This window comes from Pelophylax lessonae (assembly GCF_965119305.1).
Source record: "Pelophylax lessonae genome assembly, chromosome: 2".
NCBI classification, from domain to species: Eukaryota; Metazoa; Chordata; class Amphibia; order Anura; family Ranidae; genus Pelophylax; species Pelophylax lessonae.
In genome coordinates, this window is record NC_138769.1 from 569,281,522 (window position 1) to 569,306,096 (window position 24,575).

General features: G+C 41.1%; 1 protein-coding gene across 2 annotated transcripts in view; it reads right to left on the bottom strand.

Moving 5' to 3' along the window:
• Window positions 1-24,575, bottom strand: part of MYO1A (myosin IA) — a 148,995-nt gene that overhangs the window by 83,781 nt on the left and 40,639 nt on the right. For both annotated transcript variants that reach the window (XM_082244519.1, XM_082244518.1), the window contains exons 2-3: window positions 19,212-19,358; window positions 11,102-11,217 (exon numbers count right to left, since the gene is read on the bottom strand). In XM_082244519.1, coding sequence (XP_082100645.1) covers window positions 11,102-11,217; window positions 19,212-19,337 — 242 coding nt within the window. In that variant the 5' untranslated portion in view covers window positions 19,338-19,358. The remainder of the gene's footprint in view (window positions 1-11,101; window positions 11,218-19,211; window positions 19,359-24,575) is intronic.

Below are 24,575 nucleotides of genomic sequence, written 5' to 3' on the forward strand. Positions count from 1 at the left end.
TAGTATGCAGAACAGTGAGTCTAAAGACTGGTACACACGGTAAGTACAACTGAGGAGCTTGCAAGGTCCTGTACTAATGATGCGATGTCAGTACAGCAATCTCCCTGCTGAGCTATTGTGTTCTGACAGGGGGACTGCCCCAATGCCAGAACACGCTGGTCAGTGCTCGAAGACATTGGCGGAATGCTGATTGGATGCTGATGGTTTTCCAGTATGCCGATGTAGCCAGGCTGGGACTACTATATATGTATATATGTCATAATTATATATAATCAAGTTATCATTATAATGTAACTAGAGTGCTCCTTTAAGAGTTTTACACGAAGGATCGGCTTTCCCCGGAAATGGACTAATTGGATTGTGGGTGATGTAGTTTGGCGTGGATGGCAAATTGTTACATGGATGGCAGAAGGGACAATACTCCCAAGGAGCCACGGGAAAGTGAAGGATCATGGGAGAGTCGATATACCTCTCTGCGGGGCAGAGCACGCGCTCTCTTGCTTCCGGGACTCGTGGAGGACAGATCGGTCTGGGGGGTGCTAGAGGGCACAGTTGATGACAGAGGCTTGAGTGGGCGCCCTAGAAAAAGCAGAGCCCATCCTCAGTGGTACGGATGCTGGTAGTCACAGGAAGGTGACAGATCCAGTTGAGCTGAGTACAGAGCGGGCGAAGCTGAACTGACTGGAACAGCGAGAGCCGAACATCCCCAGTGATGCAGCATTGTGAGGAGACATTTCGCTTGGATGACCTGATAGTCACATGTGGACACTGGTGTGTGAAAGAGTGCCTGGTGACATCTGAAATCGCAAGTATAAACCTGCATCCACCATACACTGACTGCAGATAGAATTTCATATATACCACTACATTGGGATTACAAATATCACCCTGAAGAGTGATAAAGAGCTCCAACTGCCGGCGAAGATTCTGCGAGGCTTTGCTAGAGCATTGCTCACGATCCTTAAAGGGGACCCATTGAAATAATGCTAGATTCTTATTAGGTAAACATGAGGTAATGCTAGTTCTGATTTTAGAAGAGGTTAAGCAGTGTTCATGGTTAATACATTTAACAATAGCACCTGACAGTTAAAGCTGATAGTTCTTTCAGTCACTCCTATTCATTGAATATAATACTCTGTTGATTAAGCAGGGTTTTAATGGATTGATACTGCAATATCTGTTATTACATATCTCTATCTATTCTTGTTAAGTTGTTTGATTTACCTTTTATCTCAGTAAACAGTCAGACCTGTATCTCTATTGTGTCAGTGTATTTTTGGAGATCATCTCTGAAATGTCTGAACCTAAAGTACCTAGCCGGTTGGATAATTCTCAGGGTCAGGTGAGTGCAGAGGAACTTACACTAACCAGCAGCCCTCAAGGGGGTCGTGCTACACCCGTTTGACAGAAGCCAGTCCTAAGATCCGCTTCTGTAAAACAGGGACCTATGCACACTGGTCAATTGTTAGCCGAAATTGACTGTACAGACGGCTGATATTCAGCCCGTGTGTATGTGGCTTAATTCTGGGGTGTACATATTTACATTATTTTACAATTAGTTCTAAGGCTTTTATTATACATCTGTAACTAGCACCTGCAAGAACTAGTGTCCCCTCTCTTACTGTTCTGGGGACAACCCAAAATTTGGGATTTTCTTTTACTTTCACTTTTTATGATAAAGGTAAACAGGACAAATAGAGAGGATGAATCTCCCTAACGGGAGCACAGACAGCAATAAAAACATGACAGGTGTTCTAATCTCTCTCCACTTCTCATTAGGAATGGGCTGTGGTATGTTTGGGATCCCACCTCCCAGGCAGGTGGGATCCTGAACATGCCAGGAAGCCAGGCAGGTGGAATCCTGAACACGACAGGAAGCCAGGCAGGTGGGATCCTGAACACGACAGGAAGCCAGGCAGTTGGGATCCTGAACACGCCAGGAAGCCAGGCAGGTGGGATCCTGAACACGACAGGAAGCCAGGCAGGTGGGTTCCTGAACACGACAGGAAGCCAGGCAGGTGGGATCCTGAACACGCCAGGAAGCCAGGCAGATAGGATCCTGAACACGCCAGGAAGCCAGGCAGGTGGGATCCTGAACACGACAGGAAGCCAGGCAGGTGGGATCCTGAACATGCCAGGAAGCCAGGCAGGTGGGATCCTGAACACACCAGGAAGCCAGGCAGGTGGGATCCTGAACACGCCAGGAAGCCAGGCAGGTGGGATCCTGAACATACCAGGAAGCCAGGCAGATGGGATCCTGAACACACCAGGAAGCCAGGCAGGTGGGATCCTGAATACGCCAGGAAGCCAGGCAGGTGGGATCCTGAACACGCCAGGAAGCCAGGCAGGTGGGATCCTGAACATGCCAGGAAGCCAGGCAGGTGGGATCCTGAACATACCAGGAAGCCAGGCAGGTGGCATCCTGAACACGCCAGAGCCCATCTCTACTTCTAATCCTTCTCCACTTCTAGTCTATCTCCAAAAATAAAAAATAAAGTTTTGCTTTGTTTTGCTTTTAGTTTTACTTAAAAAAAAAAAAAAAAATCAGTTAGCTATTGTAGGATTCTAAAATGACTGGATACTTATATTACTCTTGTCTTCTGTGTGTACAGCTGTGCTTACAAATCTGCACTAGTTGTCTGGCAAGTGTTGAGTTAATTTCTGAACCATCAGCAACTTCCTATCTATTCACAGGGGTATGAGGGCAGACAATGCTGGCTAGACATCACAATGAAATTATGTTGAGAATTTTATAGATTGACATTGCAGTTTCTGAGCACTTAGACTGTATGAGACAGCAGGTAATGGACGCTGTAATGGATTTAGCTATTGGCTGAGACAGTGAACGTTAACTGGTAAGCCTCGCGTGCCCCTTTATCCAGGGCAATATGCCAGAAACCTAGTAATTCAACAGCAATCACGAGACCAAAGTAAGATTATTTCTGTTTTCCTAGGAGTTTCATCCAAAAGAGGAAGCAAATTTACCTTTTATATTGCAAGTGCTTATCAGTGGTCGCACCAACCTTCCTTCTTGCTGAAATGCCAGCAAGAATTTCAGTACTTAACCACAGCTAATAATATTAAAATAGTACAACTTCCTTCCAGCACAGACAAAGGTAAGGCACAGATGGAATATTTACTGATATCGTACTGAATTTAAAAAAAGCACTCCAGTTCCATCTCCTCCAGAAACAAATGTATTCAACTAAAATATTTCCTTCAGATCTATTATATGCAATGTTTAAAATGGGGAAAATCCCTACACCTACGTGTCACAGATGTGGCTGCTGAAAGAACCTTTTTTTCCATATGGTGTGGCAATACTGGGCCATAATACAATCATTCTGGTCAGATATATTGGGTTTTCCCACCACTCTTCTGACACTACCTAACATATGTGACCCAGTTAGATATCTTCTTGGATATCTGGAACAGGGCTGGCCCAACCATGAGTCCCGCTGGGTCCATTGGACCCAGGTGGCACTTTGAGAGGGGTGGCAAATTGATGCCCAAGATTTTTTTTCCAGCAGTTTTGTGTGTCATCCAGGGGCAGCCGCTCTGCTGCCCTGCAAAAAGCACATCCTGCTGACCTCAACTTGCATACACATAATTGGCCTGCGCAAGGGTGCTCGCATACAGTCTAACACTGGCTGTTAAACACCCACGCACACGTGAAGAGCTCAGGTGTCTGTGCTGCCGGGGGCAGGGTACCCACAGGAGACAGAGTGCAATGAAAGATTCCTTCCCCAACCGGCCCTGCCAGTAGCCGATGTCTGGGTGCAGCTTGCATTTCTATTGGGTGGAACTGGAGGAGGTGCAGCCAGCCTCACACCTGGCCCACCTTCTTCTGCTCTGGTGCATGTATGAGGCTAGGCACTGAAGACTGTGGGAGCAAAGTTGCATATCCTGTCATGCTCACAAATCACTATACAGCCCTAGCTTGCCATTATACTATAAACAAGCAAAAAATTGGGGGAGCAAACCCTGAACATGTATATCTAAAGCCGGTGCAGCTATGGACCAAGCAACATGTATATTAAAATTTTTTGCTTGTTTATTATGTATTCGGTCTGACCAGACTTCTGAGGTTGAGCATCCCATCCCCCACACACACCTGTACTCTATTGGTGTCCTCTATCAAGTAGATATAGGAGGAGTCCCCTGCAGTGCATTAGCACATCTTCCCAGCAAGGAGTGTTGTCTCCAAGGGTAAGAGAGGCTGGATTCACCCCTTTTTTATGGATAGTGTAGGACCCACTGATAATGGGGTACTTTGACGCAGTGGTGGGCCTGAGCACAATATGGCCATATGGTGGAACTAAATCCCCATTTTTATTTATGGATTGTCTCCATATTTGATAGTCATTTCTTTTGCATGGTTGCGCTATTCTTTTTTAATATGCCATTATACTACCCTAGCCTGATCAAATCATCCATGGGTGCAACATGTTCACTTCACACAGGCTCTGAAGGGTGGGGGTTCCACTGTGCTGATGCACACACTACACCCATGGATGCCCTAGGGCGCCAAGATGGGGGAGTGGTTACATGGTGGTATGTCAGATAATTTTGCATATAGACAAGGTGCTGTTAAATGAAAATCAGACTTCCTGATAAATGTAATTTTAGTTTTATTTATCATGATATTAAATAATGTATGTGGGGGCCTTTTGGTGGGTGTGATTTTTTTTTTGGAGGGTGGGGGGCGGCATTTCATTCTTGGGCACAGGCAGCACAATGTCTTGGGCCTGCCCTGATCAGGAAGGTTCTGATATGACTAGTGCAAACCTGGTCGACCACAGAGTGGGTGGTGGATAGAGGAACAGACTAACCCTTCTAGCAATAAGAGATGATCCCCTCAGGTAAAAAAACATAAGATGAGTTGGGCTCCCATATAAAATGAGCTCCAAGTGTTGGGATTGACTTTCAATCCTGGACCACGAGTGAGACACGGGCCCCCTCCCAGGAGGATGAGCAGGAGTAAGTAGCCTATGGCCTGCACTAATGCACATGGTAATAGTGTGAGCTTGGCAAGGGAATCAATCAAGTGCCTGAAGCTCTAACTGTAGTAGTGTTGCTGTGCATGTGCCTGTCATGTGTTTGGTATAGAGCAGTGGTCTCCAAACTGCAGCCTGAGGGCCAGATATGGCCCTTTGATTGCCCTTATCAAGGCACTATTTCTTCTACACCAATTCCTTCCCTGATATCAACAATGGGGTACTATTCCTCCAAATGACACCAATGATGGGGTACAATTTTTTTCCCCTAATACCAACATCGGGGCACTATTCCTCCCACTCATACCAATTATGGTGCATTTTTTACTCCCAATAATGCCAGGACATTTTCTATTCCCACTGGTCACAGTCTGGCCCCCTCAAAGTCTGAAGGACAGTAAACTGGCCCTTTGTTCAGAAAGTTTGGAGACCCCTGGTATAGAGTGACCTACCTACATGTAGGCACCCAGACCTTTAATTTTTTTCAAAGTTATTGCTATTCTCTGCAGCCCTCCCTCTTCCCCTATTCACAGGTGTAAGCATGCACATTTGTCCAATACTCATACATTAGAAAAGTGTTCACATGCCTAAATACACTCGATCCATTGGGCAGACTGTTTATTATTGTCTGTAGGTATATTATAAAGAATATACCAAACTGCATTGATATTGGAATGTATTGAAGAGTTCACTGACCTTTATAAATGCAAACAGCTTATGGATTCATGTGTTATATGTAAATGTTCATATTCGTATATACACATTTACCATGATCATAGACGCTTTTTTTTTTCAAAACAACTTACATATCATCATCTCTCCTAAATGATTATTCTGTTATTCTTTGTATTGCATATTACCAGCCTAAGAGTGCGGTCTCGTTTCTTTCTTAGAGACTGTACATGAAGTGCATTATACAGAATACATCTATCATGTTGCTTCAGCCTTCTCTTTGGTATATTATATTTCCTTTTACCATACATAGGTGAACGTGACTGCTGAGTAGATAAATATAGCACAAGTTAGTAATCCCATGAGGCTGCTAATTACATAAAATTAATTATATTTACTATACTGACTGTGGGTATGGTTATGTTATACCTGTAGCTATAAGAAAATGCACTTTTGCAAAAATAAACTGATGGAAAAGTGCCAATGATAAGCACCATTCATTTTAAATATTTGCTCACTTTGTAATGTCTATGTCCAATGGGATATTTACCTTTCCTGGCTGATATCACATCCTGAATAAGTATGTGTGTGTGTGTGTGTGCGTTTGTGTGTGTATTTCTGTGTGTGTGTGTGTGTGTGTGTGTGTGTGTGTGTGTGTGTGTGTGTGTGTGTGTGTGCAAGCCTATTGGCACATTTCTCATATCTTACATCGCAACTAGTTAATAAGTAACATTTATTTCATTGTATAATACTTGAAAGCTCTTCATGGAATTATAACCTCGAAGAGGGTGTCCATAGCTGGCATTGCCCTACACTGGAAATTGGATACAGCTTTGGACATATTTTTTTTAGTATAGAACCCGTTCTACTGACAAAAAAGTGACTGCAAAATAACAGTGTTAAATAACAAAACAAAAATGTAAAGCAGTGACTTAACCATGTGATATTAACATAGAAAAATCAAATATAAACCAACAAAGCCATACAAAATCGATTAAAGGAAATTGCAATATAATAACTAAAGTCCACGTGAATTAGTAACAAACATTAAAAAAATATTCTTTAAAAGTTCAATTATTACTCCTCAATTATTACTCCAACACCTCAAGTGATGAAAGCTCCTTTTGTGAATACCACCACCTTTGATAGTAAGGGCGCTTACCAGATCCTATTGACCTTCTATCTCTAGAAGGGTCAAACAAGCAATAATCACAACCATCAATAAGATGTCATATGCCCCTCTTATGGAACCTTAGCTGCCTCTCCTTATCTCCAGACCAGCCACATCATTTGTCATGTGCCAATGTATAAAGGGAAAGAAATGCTCCAATAGATTAAAATCCTTTACTACTTTATTAAAATGGTTTAAAAGTTGCACTTGCATCCATATATAAAAGTGCACGCCAACTGTTCAGTCTCTATTGCCGGTAAAACAATACACTTCTGGATTCCCCCGGAAGACGTCATCTATAATGAAACATGTAGGGCAGCGCTGCATGCTGACGTGATCGTATTTATACTGATCCCAAAAGCGTGGGTGTATTGTTTTGTCGGCAATAGAGACTGTACAGTTGGTCTGTATTTTTACAAATGAATGCAAGTGCAACTTTTAAACCGTTTAAATAAAATAGTAAATGATTTTACACTATTGGAGCATCTCTTTCCCTTTATACATCAGTCCATGACAATTGATGTGGCTGGTCTGGAGATATGGAGAGGCAGCTAAGGTTCCATAAGAGGGGCATATGAAATCTCATCTATGGTTGTGATCATTGCTCGTTTGACCTTTCTAGAGATAAAAGGTCAATAGAATCTGGTAAGTGCCATTACTATCAGAGGTGGTGGTATTCACAAAAGGAGCTTTCAATAATTGAGGCGTTGGAGTTTAAATTAACTTTTAAAGAAGATTTTTTAAATGGTTTTCATTACTTCATGTGGACTTTATTTATTATATTGCAATTTCGTTTAATTTGTTTTATATCATCAAGCGAGGCTTTGTTGGTTTTTATGGCCATGCTTGTATTTGGGGCCTCAAATAGCTGATGGATGGTGATTGAGAGTAGCAGAATCCACAACAGCCAGAAGAACACACATGAACTGGAGTGTTTTTTCACTAAAATTGATGTAACATTTCTGATTATAAAAGTTTGCTGTTAAAACAAACTAATGATGAAGACTATTGATTGGAATTTGCTTATCGTTTGTGTACTTTGAACAATCCAGGGAATGTCTCTCTCTACCCACGTCCTTCCCTTGCTGACTGCAACATGAAGTTTTACATTGGTCTAAACTTACCCAATAGGCAGGTATATGAAATACTTTATAGACAAGGTAGGGGTTTTAGTACAAGCTGACTTATGAAAACTTTAGCCTAATCACGTGTGATCTTTCTAGTATCATTTTTGGAAAATTAATTGGCTTTAAAAATGTATTTATTTTTTTTGCAGTCAGCCTACAATAGGACAAGAAGGTACAGTTTCCTTCAGGCCAACTAGACCAAATACAGCCTGTATTGTCACCTCAGAATGAGGTCATCTGGTAGCCTTCACATTATTGTAGAGAGACTTCCCATGAGTATACCCCATATACAGGAACACAAAAGGTACAGGTTACAACAGAGCAATATGAAAGCTGCTATTGCTGACTAATTAAAGCAGAAGAAAACCTAACTCTAAGAAAACTGTGAGCAGGCAGCTCTTTATTGCAGAAGAGACATCCAATGTATCTTCTGCAATAACACACACTCACCTGCCTGCTCACAGTCCTCTATTGAATGTACACTGAGCTGCACATGCTCAGCTCAGTGTAAATTCCCGGCCCACTCCAGCTGTGCCAGAATGACTGACTCCCATGTGCATGCAAGGGATGATGTCATTCCTCTGCAGCCAATCAAGCAGCTAAAAACCCAGAAGTAGCCCGGAAGGAGAAGCTGATATCAGCCGGCAAGAGATGCTTTGTTTGTCATGACTGTCACTTTCAGCTACATGACTGCTCTCACTGGAGTTTATTTACTAAAACTGGAGAGTGCAAAATCAGGTGCAGCTCTGCATAGAAACCAATCAGCTTCCAGGTTTTATTGCCAAAGTTTAATTGAATGAGATGAAGTTAGAAACTGATTGGCTACCATGCACACCTGCATAAGAATCTGAGTGCACCAGTTTTAGCAAATCTACCCCACCTTCTCTCAAAAAATTGGATGTTAGGGTAAAAGGGTAAAAAATAATCATTACAACTTAGTTATTTGGGCCTTCTATGCAGGAACTAAAGTCCTTGTTTTTAAAGTAGGACTATAGCCTCTGCTGCTTCAGTGCTCCACTCATCCCCTCCAACTGGCTGTGGGTATATCAGTTGCCTGCCAAGTAAGTCTTTCCCTGTTCCAAGCACTGCCATTGTAGCATACCAATGATGTCACTACCCATAAGACTTTTTATTAGCCGACCACATTGGAAGTCCCTGCCTGAGAACTTGCCCTCCTTTGACGTATTTCACCCTTACAGCCTTACTCAGTTTTATGAGAAGTGGCATCATTTGGGTGTGGCCCTTGGTTTGCTACAACAGAAATTATTATTATTATTATTCAAGATTTATATAGTGCCAACAGTGTGCACAGAGCTTTACATTAAAAGGAAGACAGTACATTTACAATACGATTTAATACAAGAGGGTTAGGGGGGCCCTGCTTAAGAGAATTTACAATCTAATAGGAAGGGGCAAGTGGAACAAAAGGTAATAACTGTGAGGGATGTGCTGATGGAAGAAATAAAAGATTTAGTTGTTAGCTGAAGTCAGGATAGTAGGCTTTCCTGAAGAGATGACTTTTTAGGGATTGCCTAAGAGTGAACAGAGTAGGAGATAACTGGCCAGATTGAAGTAGAGAGTTCCAGAGGATGGGAGAGGCTCTGGAAAAGCCCCAATATAGCCTTCCCTAAAATAAAATATGTGCTGCAGCACTTGATTATAAATCCATCTACTTTTACAGGTTTCTTTTATTCCCCCCTGCATAGTTTGACAAAAACCTGTTGAGACTTCCAGTAAAGTCTACCTAATGCTGCTTTATGTGATGGTGTGGCAATAATGCTGCGCTGCTTCTGGATTCAGAGCAGTTTTGCAGCTTTCATGTAGGCTTTTTCTGCTTGTGGGTTGAGAAGATGTTGATAGGGGTGTGTCTATCAGCATTGCTATCACTAGCTATCACTAAGGATTAACAACCCTGTAGTTATTTAGGCAGCACCTTGTTACACCTATTCCTGACCACTGCTTTCTGGATTGGCAGCGCTGTCTCTGTTGCTGGAACCCTCCCATTGTTAGCTGCAGTGTCTAAGTGGGGGAGCACGTGAAGCACACATTAGGAAGAATTTGGACATGGTGAAGGAAGTTTTTTTTTTTTTTTATGGTCTGAGCATCACATAGTTACTTAATTTGGTGCTTGTTTATGGTGTCATATAGGAGCCTTTAGTTGTCCTTTAATACTAAGTTTGATTATATGTATTTTTAAGGTTATAAAAGAGTGCAAAGAAGGAATGAAGGATGTTGTGGAATACTGGAGGATGCAAATTGTTTGCAATACTGGATGAAGTATCTGTAAGTGTTCGATCACTTGAGGACTTCAGTTAGTTTCCTAAAAGCATATATCTACCTTTTGAATAGAAAATATTCTTAGAATCACAACTAGCATATGGCTTATATTTATGTACAGAATTTTAAATCCCAAATCTAGGCAATTGTTTTTGACAGAGCAAAGAAGGATTAAAATCTCTTATCAGGCAGTAATGAGCAATATTTACGATAGAGCCAGTTACGGCAACATGGCTTGCCAGTTACGGTAACTTAGCAGGTGTTAGTGCCCCATCATTGGTTTCCCTTCCTGTAATGATATACAGTGCCTTGAAAATGTGTTCATACCACCTTGAAATTTTCCATATTTTGTCATGTTACAACCAAAAATGTAAATGTATTTTTTTGGGATTTTATGTGATAGACCAACACAAAGTGGCACATAATTGTGAAGTGGAAGGAAAATGATAAATGGTTTTCAAAATTTTTACAAATAAATATCTGAAAAGTGTGGCGTGGAACCAATAACCTTCAGAATTCACCTAATTAGTAAGTAGAGTTTACCTGTGTGTAATTTCATCTCAGTATAAATACAGTTGTGCGGGAGTAACAGGCAACAGTAACAAGCCTTCCACACTTAATTAAAAAAACTAAAAGAAAATAATTTTGGCTAAGGCTCATCTTATTATCCCCACTACAGTACTTGCTATTTGGCTTTTATTGTGAAAAAGTCAGCAGCCAATAACTACAGTACTATTATCTCCAGAACACAAACATTCTGCAAAAAAATATAATAATGTGCAGTATACCTAAACGTTTTTTCATGAGCAAAGCTGAAGTTTAATTTAACCATGTTAAATTCCCTTTAACCCACTTACATATGTGGCTTCAGCTGGTACATAACACTGTTCCTGTACTCCTCTATCTTCTCAGGGGTGAAGATGGTAAGTTGCTTGTAGGGGTTTACTGATATAACCACATTGCCAATATATGTCTGACAGAGAATAAAGATAAATAATTAATTAGTTAAATAATAGTCAAATTGCAGACTCAAATGGTGGCCTTATACATAACAAAGACTAACTATTTATCATTAATGTGATCATAGCTATCACAGTTTCAAATGATCATTTAACAAATAAAAAAAAGTCTAATTCAGTCCAATTCGATTTATGTTTTTCTGCTGGTATAATACAGTCCTTTTTCAATTAAAACAATTAATTAAAGATTAAAAAAATGGTTTAGTGCAATCAATTTCAAGAAGCTTTGATCTTTTTTTTTTTTAAAAATCATTTGTATATCCAATTTCTCATGTATGGCTAACATAGAAGTGACATGCTTCAAATAGTTACATGGAAGAAGAGAAAACATAATAAACACAATTATATTTAACATGTTTTTTAATTCTCACTTCATTGTATTTATTATGTCTAGGAAGGTTCTGTTTTATCTAGGTCATGGTATAGCTAGCTGTAGGTAGTCACATACTAATAAAGGGTAATTCAGCTTTACAGAAAAATTTAAACGTGAGCTAAAACTGAGCCCCCCCCCCCCCCCCAACCTTCGTTGTACATGCCTCTGGGGTTTCCATGCACCCATTTCAGCAGTCCTGATATGTGAAATTATCGCACTTCTATCTCTTCTTTGTCAGCACTTCCAGGATGGACCAGATGGATTCTGATTGGTCACCGCCATCAATGTAATCTGTGTGTGGCCCTGCTGGCACCATCAAGCTCGACAAACTTCGATCTGAAGATCGAAGGAGCCAGGTGGAAAATTGTCAGCTGAACAGTGACTGCAGCCAATGGGCTATCCTAACTACAGTATTTAAGCATTCTGACAGCTGTGGGCACCAGCTATCAGGATAGAATAGCTGGCCAGGGAGATCAGAGGATCAGTTACATTGCTTTTGTTCAGCCTGCAAGTTGAATGAAAGATATCCATATGTGTGTATGACCAGGTTTAGCCCAGTTCAATATGACTATCTGTCACAATATTTAAACAATTAAAAATGAAAACCTCAAAAAAAAATGTTTTTAAACAATCCTAAAGCTACAATATTAAAGCATTATTAAACCCAAAACCAAAAAAAAAAATTATATATCGCAGTTTACCATTTCTTAAATAATTCTTATGGCTCAAGGTTTTTACCTTCATGCACCTATGCATAAAGGTAAAAAAACCTTCTGTGTGCTGCAGTTCCCACAGCCCCATCACGATCCAGCGATGTTCACGAGAACCTCTGCTCTCCAGGGACTCTCCCTCCTCATTGGCTGATACAGCAGCAGGAGCCATTGTTAATCATAGCTAGTGAGCCAATGAGGAGAGAGAGGGGGCCGGGCTGAGCCGGGGGTTCTGCGTGGCTCTGGGGGCACTCGGCAGGAGGAAGGGGCCAGGAGCACCGGTGGGGAAGAAGAGGAGGAACAGGGCTACTTTGTGCAAAACCATTGCACAGAGCAGGTAAGTATTGATAACATATTTGTTATTTTTTAAAATAAAAAATGCCTTTATTATCACTTTAAATATGGTAACTGCATTTGTTTTCTTTTTTTCATTTGTGGCGATCGGGTGATCAGGCCTGGTGATCCAGCCAGTAATACACTTTCTGCTTTAGGATGTCCCCACTCTGAATTGTCAATGTGGAGAGTGGGGAGTGTTACATGCACTAGCAGGTTTATGGACTTATAGTATGATTAATTAATACCCTGTGCTCCCAATTTACATCTAATACTCTGCACCTAGACTCAAATGGTTCCCCAAAATAGTGTGCCAATGTAATAATAAACTAATATATATATATATATACATATATAGATATAGAGATATATATATATATATACTATATTTCCAAAAGTATTGGGACACCTGCCGTTACAGGCACATGAACATTAATGGCACCCCAGTCTTAGTCTGTAGGCTTTAATATCTAATTGGCCCACCCTTTCCAGCTATAACAGCTTCAACTCTTCTGGGAAGGCTGTCCACAAGGTTTAGGAGTGTGTCTATATGAATGTTTGACCATTCTTCCAGAAGCCCATTTGTGAAGTCAGGCGCTGATTTTGGAGAGAAGGCCTGGCTTGCAATCTCCGCTCTAATTCATCCCAAAGGTGTTCTATTGGGTTGAGGTCAGGGCTCTGTGCAGGCCAGTCAAGTTCCTCCACCCTAAACTTGCTCATCCATGTCTTTATGGACCTTGCTTTGTGCACTGATCCAAATCATTTGGTGGAGGGGGGGATTATGGTGTGGGGTTGTTTTTCAGGGGCTGGGCTTGGCCCCTTAGTTCCAGTGAAGGGAACTCTTAAGACGTCAGCATACTAAGACATGTTGGACAATTTTATGCTTCCAACTTCGTAGGAACAGCTTGGGGTTGGCCCTTTCTGTTCCAACATGACTGTGCACCACTACACAAAGCAAGGTCCATAAAGACATGGATGAGCGAGTATAGAGTGGAGGAACTTGACCGGACTGAGTCCTGAGCTCAACCCGATAGAACACCTTTGGGATGAATTAGAGCAGAGACTGTGAGCCAAGTCTTCTTGTCCAACACCAGTGCCTGACCTCACAAATGCGCTTCTGGAAGAATCGTCAAACATTCCCATAGACACACTCCTAAACCTTGTGGACAGCCTCCCCAGAAGAGTTGAAGCTGTTATAGCTGCAAAGGGTGGGCCAACTCAATATCGAACCCTACGGACTAAGCCTGGGATGCCATTAAAGTTCGTGCGTGTATTTATATATAGATAAATCTGTAAAAGGAACTGAGTACATAAAATACTGGAGGTTTCTGCATGCACACAAAATTGTATTTAATTTATTTTATTTACATTATTATATTATTATTTTATGTTAAATTAATTATTAATATTATTAATATATTAATTATATATTTATATTATTATTATATTTTATTTACATTATTTATTTTATTTACAATTTATTTAACACAGATGTATGTACTTAACTGACAAAATAAAGCCGAAATCTACTTTTTAAATCCACTTTAGGCATACAAAGGCATACAAATTAATCAAAAAAGCTAACCATTGTAAGCACCCCTATCAGTGTTAAAAGGTTAATACCAACCCTCTAACTACCAGGTTTAGAACATTTTGGAAAAAATTAAAAATTGGTAAGCGGCAATATAATATATTTTTGTTTTTGTATTTAATACTGCTTTAATAAGTATCCCAGGTCACTCTCTATATAGCAAATTGTGACCCTGCCATTCAGACTGAGCCATTGGGACTGATGGCAAGGTCTGCAATAAAAGCCTTAGCTCTTCACCCAAACAAAACTCATAACAAAGGAAATATTATAATGGTGAGACTATGGGAGGTAAAGGTGTGTATAATAGGTTTGGCTGCATCATATATTTGTAGTGAACCAATATGTATTCATTTCTATGGAAGAAACACAGGAATGTGTTCCCAAGGTTCCAGTTTACATAGCAATGATAATGCTTTACTGTCTCATATCTTATCTGATCAAGGTGCAAGAAACCACTGACACTGAATAAATTGTCAAGGCCACAGAGGTGTGAATATTAAGTTTCCTATCACAGTCTTCTGTGTCTCCCATAGTATTATGGTTAGAGGTAGGAGGCAGTGCAGTGCAGACACACCAAACTCTTGGCAGTGTTCTGCGATTCTCAGAAGACATGCATACTTATATTCAAAAGAATAATATATTGAGCGGCTAATACGTCTTTTTATTTTTTTTCCAGACAATTCACTATCATATTAATTCTCAAAAAAATGTATCAATGTTTTTTTAACCATTTTTTTTTTTAAAGCTGAACTCCGCACAGATATAAAAGGCACAAATTAATGTAGCACTGTATTCATTAATACACTATATTGTCAAAAGTATTGGGACACCTGCCTTTATACGCACATGAACTTTAATGATATCCCAGTCTTAGTCCATAGGGTACAATATTGAGTTTATCCATCCTTTGCAGATATAACAGCTTCAACTTTTCTGGGAAGGCTGTCCTCAAGGTTTAGGAGTGTGCTATGGGCATGTTTGACGATTCTTGCAGAAACACATTTGTGGAGTCAGGCACTGATTTTTAGAGAGAAGGCCTGGCTCACAGTCTGCACTCGAATTCATCCCAAAGGTGTCCTATCGTGTTGTGGTCAGGACTCTGTGCACACCAGTCAAGTTTCTCCACAGTAAACTCGCTCATCCATGTCTTTATGGACCTTGCTTTGTGCACTGGTCCAAATCATTTGTTGGAGGGGGAATTATGGAGTGGGACTGTATTTCAGGGGTTGGGCTTGGCCCCTTAGTTCCAGTGAAGGGAACTCTTAAGATATCAGCTTGTTCAACAATTTTCATGCTCCCTACTTTGTGGGAACAGTTTTGGGGATGGCCCATTCCTGTTCCAACATGACTGTGCACCAGTGCACAAAGCAAGGTCAATAAAGACATGGATGAGCAAATTTGGGGTGGAGAAACTTGACTGGCCTGCACATAGTCCTGACCTAAACCCAACAGAATACCTTTGGGATGAATTAGAGCGCAGACCACGAGCCAGGCCTTCTCTTCTAACATCAGTGCCTGACCTCACAAATGCGCTTCTGGAAGAATGGTCAAACATTCCTATAGACACACTCCTAAACCTTGTGGACAGCCTTCCCAGAAGAGTTGAAGCTGTTATAGCGGCAAAGGGTGGGCCAACCCAATATTGAACTCTACGGACTAAGACTGGGATGCCATTAAAGTTCATGTGAGTGCAAAGGTAGATGTCCCAAAACTTTTGACAATATAATGTACATGATTCAATTTACTTTTTAATGCAAGCAGTCTAAGGCTTTATGTACACTAGCAGCTCCTAAACTTGAGTTTTAGGAGCTTTTGGCATTTTTTGCCAAAGCTCCTAAACTCAACTCTTCAAAAGCCTATTGTCATACAGAGGCTTTTTTGCAGAGTTTAGGAGCTGCCGCATCTAGGTGAGCTTCAACCTCCCTCTACTGAACGTGGAAGAATTGCATTCAGGATAGGAACATTTTGACCGCCGGACGCGGGAAAACACAAAACTTCAGCAAGATTGCTGCACCACGGTATATGTAGGTATGGTGTACATGAATCCTAAGTACCTGATTTTGACTTTGTATTCATCTCTGGAAGTCCATATACAAGCAAAGCTCAGAGAGGGTAAATGAGAAGCAGCACAATTAAGTGTGCTGCAGTGCAAGGTGCAGACTGATTGGAGGAGAGAGTGACAACGAGATGAACTCACAAGTGTGCTTCTATTCCTTCTACTACCCAGTCACAGGGTGGGGGGGGGACCTGTATGTGAAAGATCAGGTCCACTCCCCTACAAGATAGAGCTATGCTGTGTGCAGATCTGTGTAAATTTCAGTTCTGAGTGGATAAAAATACAAATCCCTTGGCAGGTAAAACAACTCCTAAATAGGTATTTTATCTGTAAATTTAGCTGTCAATATGACAGTCTGTATCTTGGGTTACCCACTTAACCAATACCAGCATCATTAAAAAAACAATTAGTCAATTTTCTGGTATCTTGAGTCAATTTTTGTGATTATTTCCCAACAGGAAGATAATGATACTCCTAGGGGTTAATTTACTAAAGAGAGATAGACAGTTCACTTTGCAAGGAAAGTTATACTTAGCAAGGGAGTTCTCCCAAGAACTTAGTGAATGAGGTGAAACCCTACTGACTTCTATCATCCAATCATGTGCATGCAAAAATGCTGTTTATTTTTTTAAATTTTCCTTGCACCTGATTGGGTATCCTTTGCAAAATAACATTTCATCACATTCACTAAGCTCTGTGAATGAGTAACTTGCAAAGTGAACAGTCTATTTGCCATTAGTGACTCAACCCTCTAGTGTCTATACAACAAACAAAGGATTAAAAAAAATGATGGTGAAAACAATATTAGCACATCATATAGTCAAAGTTCAAGTTCTAAATTGCATGTCATAGGAGAAACTTTCTCTTACTTAAATTATCTGTATCATTCTACCATAGGCAAAAATGAAAATGTGGCCATAAGGGTTTCGTCACTTCCTCTTCTAGGGGCCTAGATATTTTCACATTTGACAATATATGATGAACTGTCATTTTCATAGCCTATCGCCGCCCGCATGTAGGTAGATGCAGTCTATTTTCTCCACTGCAGGTAAGGCTCAATCGCAGTGGAATTGCAGGGGGAGAAGAAGTCAAGTGGAATGGGGGTGGGGGGGGGGAGTCAAGTGGAACGTGGTTCCTCTATGGTTTCTTGGGTCACTGGGGAAGCTATCAAGTTGAAGGCTGCCACCATATGTGACTTTAGCAGCCATCATGGCTCAGGCCTATTTAGGGCCTTGGCCTTCAGGCTTGGTGCGCTTTTTGCATGTGGACAGCGTAGGGACAGGTCACCCGTCTGGCAGAGACAGTGATTGGCAACAGGGAGAGGTTCTAGATGAGTAGGGAGAGGATAGGGGAACACCATTCTGCTGAAGACCTCCTGATTTGGGCTCAGACCAGCCAGGCCGCATTTCACCCCTCAAAACAGATGCTGCTCACACTACTAGACCTGCTCTGCTACACATTGCTGATATTGCCATGAGTTATCCCAGTTGGGCACCTTCCCACTGGGTTTGTTATGAATTATTGGATTTTGCATTTATACAAGCTCTGTTCTCTGCAATTAGACTGTGTGTTTACTGCTGCTGCACCTCCTCACATGCATTATGCTTATCGGCAACAAAAAGGGCGGGCTTTAACACCCACCATGCACACATATGTGTCGCTGGGCGGTCAATGTATCTGTGCTGGGAGCGAGTTCACTGCATGCACCCAATACAGAGACCAAGCTGCCAAAGATTATGTGATCACTGTGACAGCCAATCACTGTGGTCACATGATTGCCAGTCCTTCCTGCCACTTGGAAATGGATACCTGAAGGGGCTGGAAGGGGTTAAGATTACTGGGATGGTTCGTTTGGTGTATAGACACTGAAAGTAGTAATACATCATGTATCATTTTATAGTAGCAATCCGAAAGTCTATACCAGGGATGTGCAAACTGTGGCCCTCCAGATGTTGCAGAATTACAAGTCCCATGAGGCATAGCAAGACTCTGACAGCCACAAGCATGACACCCAGAGGCAGAGGCATGATGGGACTTGTAGTTTTGCAACAGCTGGAGGGCCACAGTTTACATACCCCTGGTCTATACCATTCATTAGTAGATACTTAAACTATAATGTAGCAGTTTTTTATTTATTTATATGAAACACTGATAATAGCAGTGCAGAGTATTTTATTAGATTGTTATAATATTTTATACTGCTACATGGCTAGCCACAGACAGCAGAGAGCAGTCAGAGAAATTGGACTACCCCAAGCAACAGTCATGGTATAAACATGCAAGCTAATGCTTTCCAAGTTGCATGCTATTAACCATCAACCTATAAAATAAAATAGCCAATCAGAAAAATCTATACTGGCCTGCTGACTCTTCCCCTGAGATCAATCAAACCCAGAGAGGCTTCAGGAGGCGTGCTTGTTGTTGTTTCTTGATCCAACCATCATCAATAAGACTGGACAATGATCATGTCTATGGGTAACCCAAACAAATAATTTCTTGCTGTCTAAACTGCAGAGGTCAAATCAATGAGCTGGCCAAACCTGTAACAATCGGCTAATAAACTCTCCCTTAGATTTACCAAGAAAATTTACCAAGAAGTACCTAGCTTGATAGCTTACTTAATTGAAAATGTATTGAATATATTGATGGGGAAGGCCATCAGATTACATTATTCATGATAATTCTAAAACAAATACAATTGGAAAGTAAAGTGTTCAACCAGCATTAGCTAGGCACCTATTCTGTAAACCCTACACACTCACTGGATCTGCCTACTGCTAACCTGGCAACATCCACTGTACACACGAGGTAGATTGTATTGCATTATTATTAATACTATTATTATTGAACTATAACTATAAGAGTAAATACAATTGCATGCTTACATAGATTTCATCATTTTTGAATCTTTCCTTCAGGTTCTGGAGCAGGGAATCCTCTGACAGTGTGTCCAGTAGAATCATATCACCCACCCCAACCATGCCATCCAGAAAGGATAAGTTGAAATCCATTGTTGCAGATCTGCCTGGAAGCTGAAAAAAAAAATATATATGAATAAATAGGTATATATGGCAAAGTTCCAGCAGTATCAGAAACCCATAAGCATTTTTGGAGGTATCTATTATTATAATATAAAGTGCCAAATGCATTAACTCAGAGCAACCCTTAACAATTCATATTTCACTAAACTCAAAAGACACATTGCAATCTGAATGTACACTATGTTTTAGATTTGCCAAAAGTACATAATATGATGACCTACCTAAACTATTTAATCAATCTGTATACAATCATAGATGCCCTGACACTACAAGGTTGTTTGTAGACTAAAGAAAATCACACGAAGTGTAATGAAAATGGATTTTCTGACTACTGTAATTTGGTCATCATAAAGCCATTTTTGAACTGACCATTCACATGCAGTAAATATGAAGGTTCACTAAAAGTATGCTGAGGAAAATGACTGATGTTTGCTTTTTAAAAACTAGCAGGCAATGATAACAGTTTTATTTTATTTTTTCTTAGGAGCAAGGTTTTAGAATGTGCCCAGGGCACCTAGTGGAGATTTTCAGGGTCACTGGAATGAATATAACCATCCTGAACACTTTATGCAGGTTTGTATATGCAGGCATAACTCATTAAGTCATTAAACTCAACATTCTAATTTACCCAAATGCACAGATCCTGGCACTACACACTATGTAACATTGGCTTTGATTTCATCAAGTGCACCTATAATGACATCTCCCTTGTACCTGGCCCTTTGGTTCTCCAAAAAGCCACAATAGGCTTCAGGCTTTAACAGCTCTAGAATCTTCTCACTGACACTTTGGGTGTGATTTACTAAAACTGGAGAATGCTAAATCCAGTGCAGCTCTGCAAAGAATCCAATCAGCTTCCTGGATTTTTTTGTTAAAGCCAAATTAAACAAGCTGAAGTTAGAAGCTAATTGGCTACCATGCACAGCTGCACCAGATTTTGCGCTCTCCAGTTTTAGTATATCAACCCTTATGTCTGAATTATTAGGTCAATAACCCATGATATACAATATAATTAAAAACATCAGGGGACCCGTTTACTGTACATATTCCTGGATGTGGATGTGTAGTAGAGGTAGTATGAGTATTTTGTTGCTTTGATTATAATAAACTTGTGGCCAAGATTTGGAGACACAAGCATTTACATATCCTTAATAAGCAGTAAATGAGATTCAAGCAAGCCCCCATCTACCTCTTTAGCTGCAGGTACTATGGAGAAATGTATCCTCAAAGTCAATGTCAAAGGCACTCTGACCAAGTTGTGGTCAGTTTCTTAGCATTTGTGTCACACACTCTTGTTCCTCCCACCATTGAGTTGGCAGCCTTCTAATGGAAACATAAAGCTGCAACTTACCAAGAGTCCCCTGGTTATTGATTTGGAGGAAGATATGCTTTTCAGTGGGGGTCAGCAATGGCTTGTTTCTTGCTTGTCAAAAATATATCAACATTTTTTTATTAATATCTGAATGCCCATTGCCTGGCCACTGGTTCCATCAAAATAAAAATCAGTAAAGTTACACTGTATATGTTTAATGAGGAAATGTGGGTTCACTAAACATATTTGTTGAAGAGAGGATTCTTTTTAGTTAACAAGGCCTTACTACCCTAGAGAAATTTATTTATATAACACGTGCCATTTGAAATATTTAAAAATAATTTTTTTGCTTAAGTGCAAGTGCATCTTCTTGGACCCCCATTGCAGCATGGAAAAAAGCATGGGTAAATAATAAACAATAGCATTAGAGACATGGGCATCCGCAGAACTTTTTTCAGGGGGGGGGGGGCATAATTTTAAGGTCACCCATGCTCACAATGCCCTTTCCAACAATATCATGACGGGGAGGGGCTTAGTCATTATACTTATTTTAAGTATTTATTTTTAAAGAGCAAACAGCAGCATTTATTTTTAAAGCATTTGTTAACCTAAAAAAAAGAAGAAAAATTAAAGCATGTTATACAGCACAGTGGTTTGCTGTGTAATTTGGCCCCTTCTATCACCTAAAATACCTGGCTGATCCTGCCTGGCTTTACCCTCCCCTCTGTAAACTGACCACGGTATACCACGGCTGCTGAGCCCTGACACTGTGGTCAGTTTACGTGCCTTCGTCATACGCAGCCCTCTTGTCCTCCTCTGCCTCTCTCCCCCCACTCCTCCCTGCCTGTCTGCTCCTGTGTCAGTGCCCCCTCTCCTCCTGCTGCTGTAGTTTCATTTAAGGTTTCATATCCTGTCTACAGTCTGTTTAATAATCCTGTGTGCCCCTGTGTCTGTGTTTTATAAAAATAAGCCATTCTTTACCCGCTTTCAGAGCGCCACTCGTCGCTCACGTGACCCGCCGCTTCTCTCCTCCTCTCCCGCTCCCCTCCTCCTCCCCTCCCGACTGACGTCAGTGAGGAATCCTTGGCCCTGCTTGCTGCAGGAAGCTGTCAGACGGGGAGAGGAGAGAGCTGATGGGTCAAGTGAGAGGTGCTCGGCCCTCTGAAAACTGGTAAAGAACGACTTATTTTTTTAAAACACAGACACACAGGCACACAGGATTATTAAACAGACCAGACAGGATGGTATAAAGTGGCTTAACAACCACTTGAAAAGGAAAGTTGAGATTCCAGGGGGGAGCATTTGCCCCTACCTGCGGACGCCCATGATTAGAAAGCATTCCCATGATGGTCAGAGTACTGAAGAGCCCAAATCTCATAAAAAAGTCAATTCACCACTCTGCATCTTCTTACAACACTTGGGATCCTTCCTAGGATCCCAGATGACAATCCTTTAATATTGTCACTCAGTAGGCAAGCTCACAGGAAGCAGGGATGCAAGGTGAGTATTTTTCACACCCGCTTTTTTAAATGGTGGGGAGTCTACAGAGGGGGTCCACATTTATATTGATTTGTTATTGTGACCCTACCTCCCTGACATCTGGGCCAAAGCTTTCTTCTTCTGGCACTCCCTTTACAATAAGACCATTACTTTCAAAGAGTAACTACTGTACATGTACTATAAACTCCAGCAAATCCTCAAAACCCCCAATTTAAAAAGGACAATACCATTGCACACATCACATGCAGACTTTGTCCTCTTTACATTGTGCAGCATCATCAGATCAATAGTACTTGAATTCATTCTTATGGATCAGCACATGCTGACTGCAGTAAATGGCCTGATTTTTGATTAACAAACCTCTTAGCGTTGTGCATGCTTGGGAGGGCAATAAGTAAAATGTCTGCATTCGTGATCTGATATTAGCTGGTTTTGATGAGGGGGTGGTGGGGTGTTTGTTAGAGTTTACAGCATCTGTAAACATTAAGACTACTTTTATTGAAGAGGGCCCACACTGGGCATAGCACAGACATTACAGCAGTCACGTTAAACTAAATCAGAGAGGTACACAGATAAAAGTTTGGTACCTGGAGTTAGAAAACCTTTTGAACTTGTAATTTGTTAAAAATGTTTTTATTGGGTTTGCGATTATATAACGACATGGCACTATGTATCAGCACATATCCAGCAAGATGCAGAGATGGGTTTCCATTCATATGCACACAGCAATAATATTTTTATAACATGCAATTTACAGTCAGCTGCAATAGATAACGGCTGAACACATAGCAACAAGCCATTTTATTATGACAATGTATGTTACACATGCAGAAAGTAACATCACACACTCTCACTGCATATGTGAACCCTGTTCTGCAATAGCAGTTATAAAATGACAACAGTCATTATGCTATGGGTATATATTAAACACAGTTTTGAAACAAAGCCTGCAACCTGGTGATAATCAGGCCTTGTTCCCATGGCATAATGATGTATCAGCATACATTCAGCCATTCAGTAGCATGTGTGAAAATGCAGCAATCGTATTTATGTAAGCATTCTAGGCGTGCAAAAACACAATATACTATAAATGAGGAGGGTAGGAAGAAATGGTTTGTATTAATGGCATTGGGAAGGCCAGGGCCACTGATAGGGGGGGACCACCAGTCCTCCCGTAGGGGGCTCGGGCACACAGGGGGGCCCCAACAGCACAAAGAATAGGTGCAGTTGGGCAGAGGGGCAATTACAGAAGGAAGCCCTGTGCGGCTCTCTGCAGCAGCTGAAAGCCAGTTTCCCCCACTCCTGCCAGCTTTTAGATGCTGCAGGGAGAGGCACAGACACAGGACATCATTCCTGTAATTGCTTCTCCGACACCGATCTCCCTGCCTGTTCTGGCTGCTTCTGACCCCCCCCCCCCCCTCTCCCAGCAATGCAGGCTTCCCTGTCCTGTAAAAAAAAATAACAGATTGAAAAAAAAAAAAAAAAACAACAATTAAACATTGTAATAAATTAATTTAAAAAAAATTGTAAAATAAAATAATTGTAAACATTTTTAACATTTTTAAAATTAAAATATATTTTTTAATTATAATTTCATTATGTAAAAAACAATTAAAAAGGGCTAATTCACACAAGTTACATATAGTTACATAGTTTGTGAGGTTGAAAAAAGACATCAGTCCATCCAGTTCAACCTATGATGTGTGTGTGTGTTTGCTGGTACATTGAATACCCCTGTATGTTGTGGTATTAAGGTGCCCATCTAAGTTCACTGTTATGCTGTATCCGCTAATAATGATTTTAGTGTATTTTTAGTGAAAATATTGTCTTGATATATTCGGGGGGGGGGGGGGCCTGCCAGGAAGGCTGTACAAGGTCCCATGATTTCTAACAGCAGCCCTGGGGAAGGCTGATATCTAAAGGTCAGGCTTCCAAAAACTAGTATTTTATTGATAAAATCAAACAAAGTTGCTGCCTTGGTCCCCGTTCACACTAAGGCGACCTGTGAGGCGACCTGGTCGCCTCACAGGTCGCCGTAGGTCGCCTTCCATAGGGAAGCTGCGGACCCGTTCTAATAGGAGCGACACAAGTCGCTCCGACTTAGAAAAAGGGTCCGGAGCTTTTTTGGGGCGACCCGGAGCGACCGTCATAGACTTCAATGTTATGAAGTCCATGCCGGCCGCTCCGAGGTCGCGGCGCGCTGCTCGCACCGCGACCTTGGAGGTCGCCCCCCCAAGTCGGATCGCCCCCTGTGTGAACGGGGCCTAAAACAAGTTTTACAAAATGCTTCTTGTAAAAGAAGTACAACACCTGTCCCACCACCTGAACTGGCATTCTTTACTCTTTTAAACAGCTATGGATTTAGATGGCTGTTCCAGATCCAACATATTTCGAGT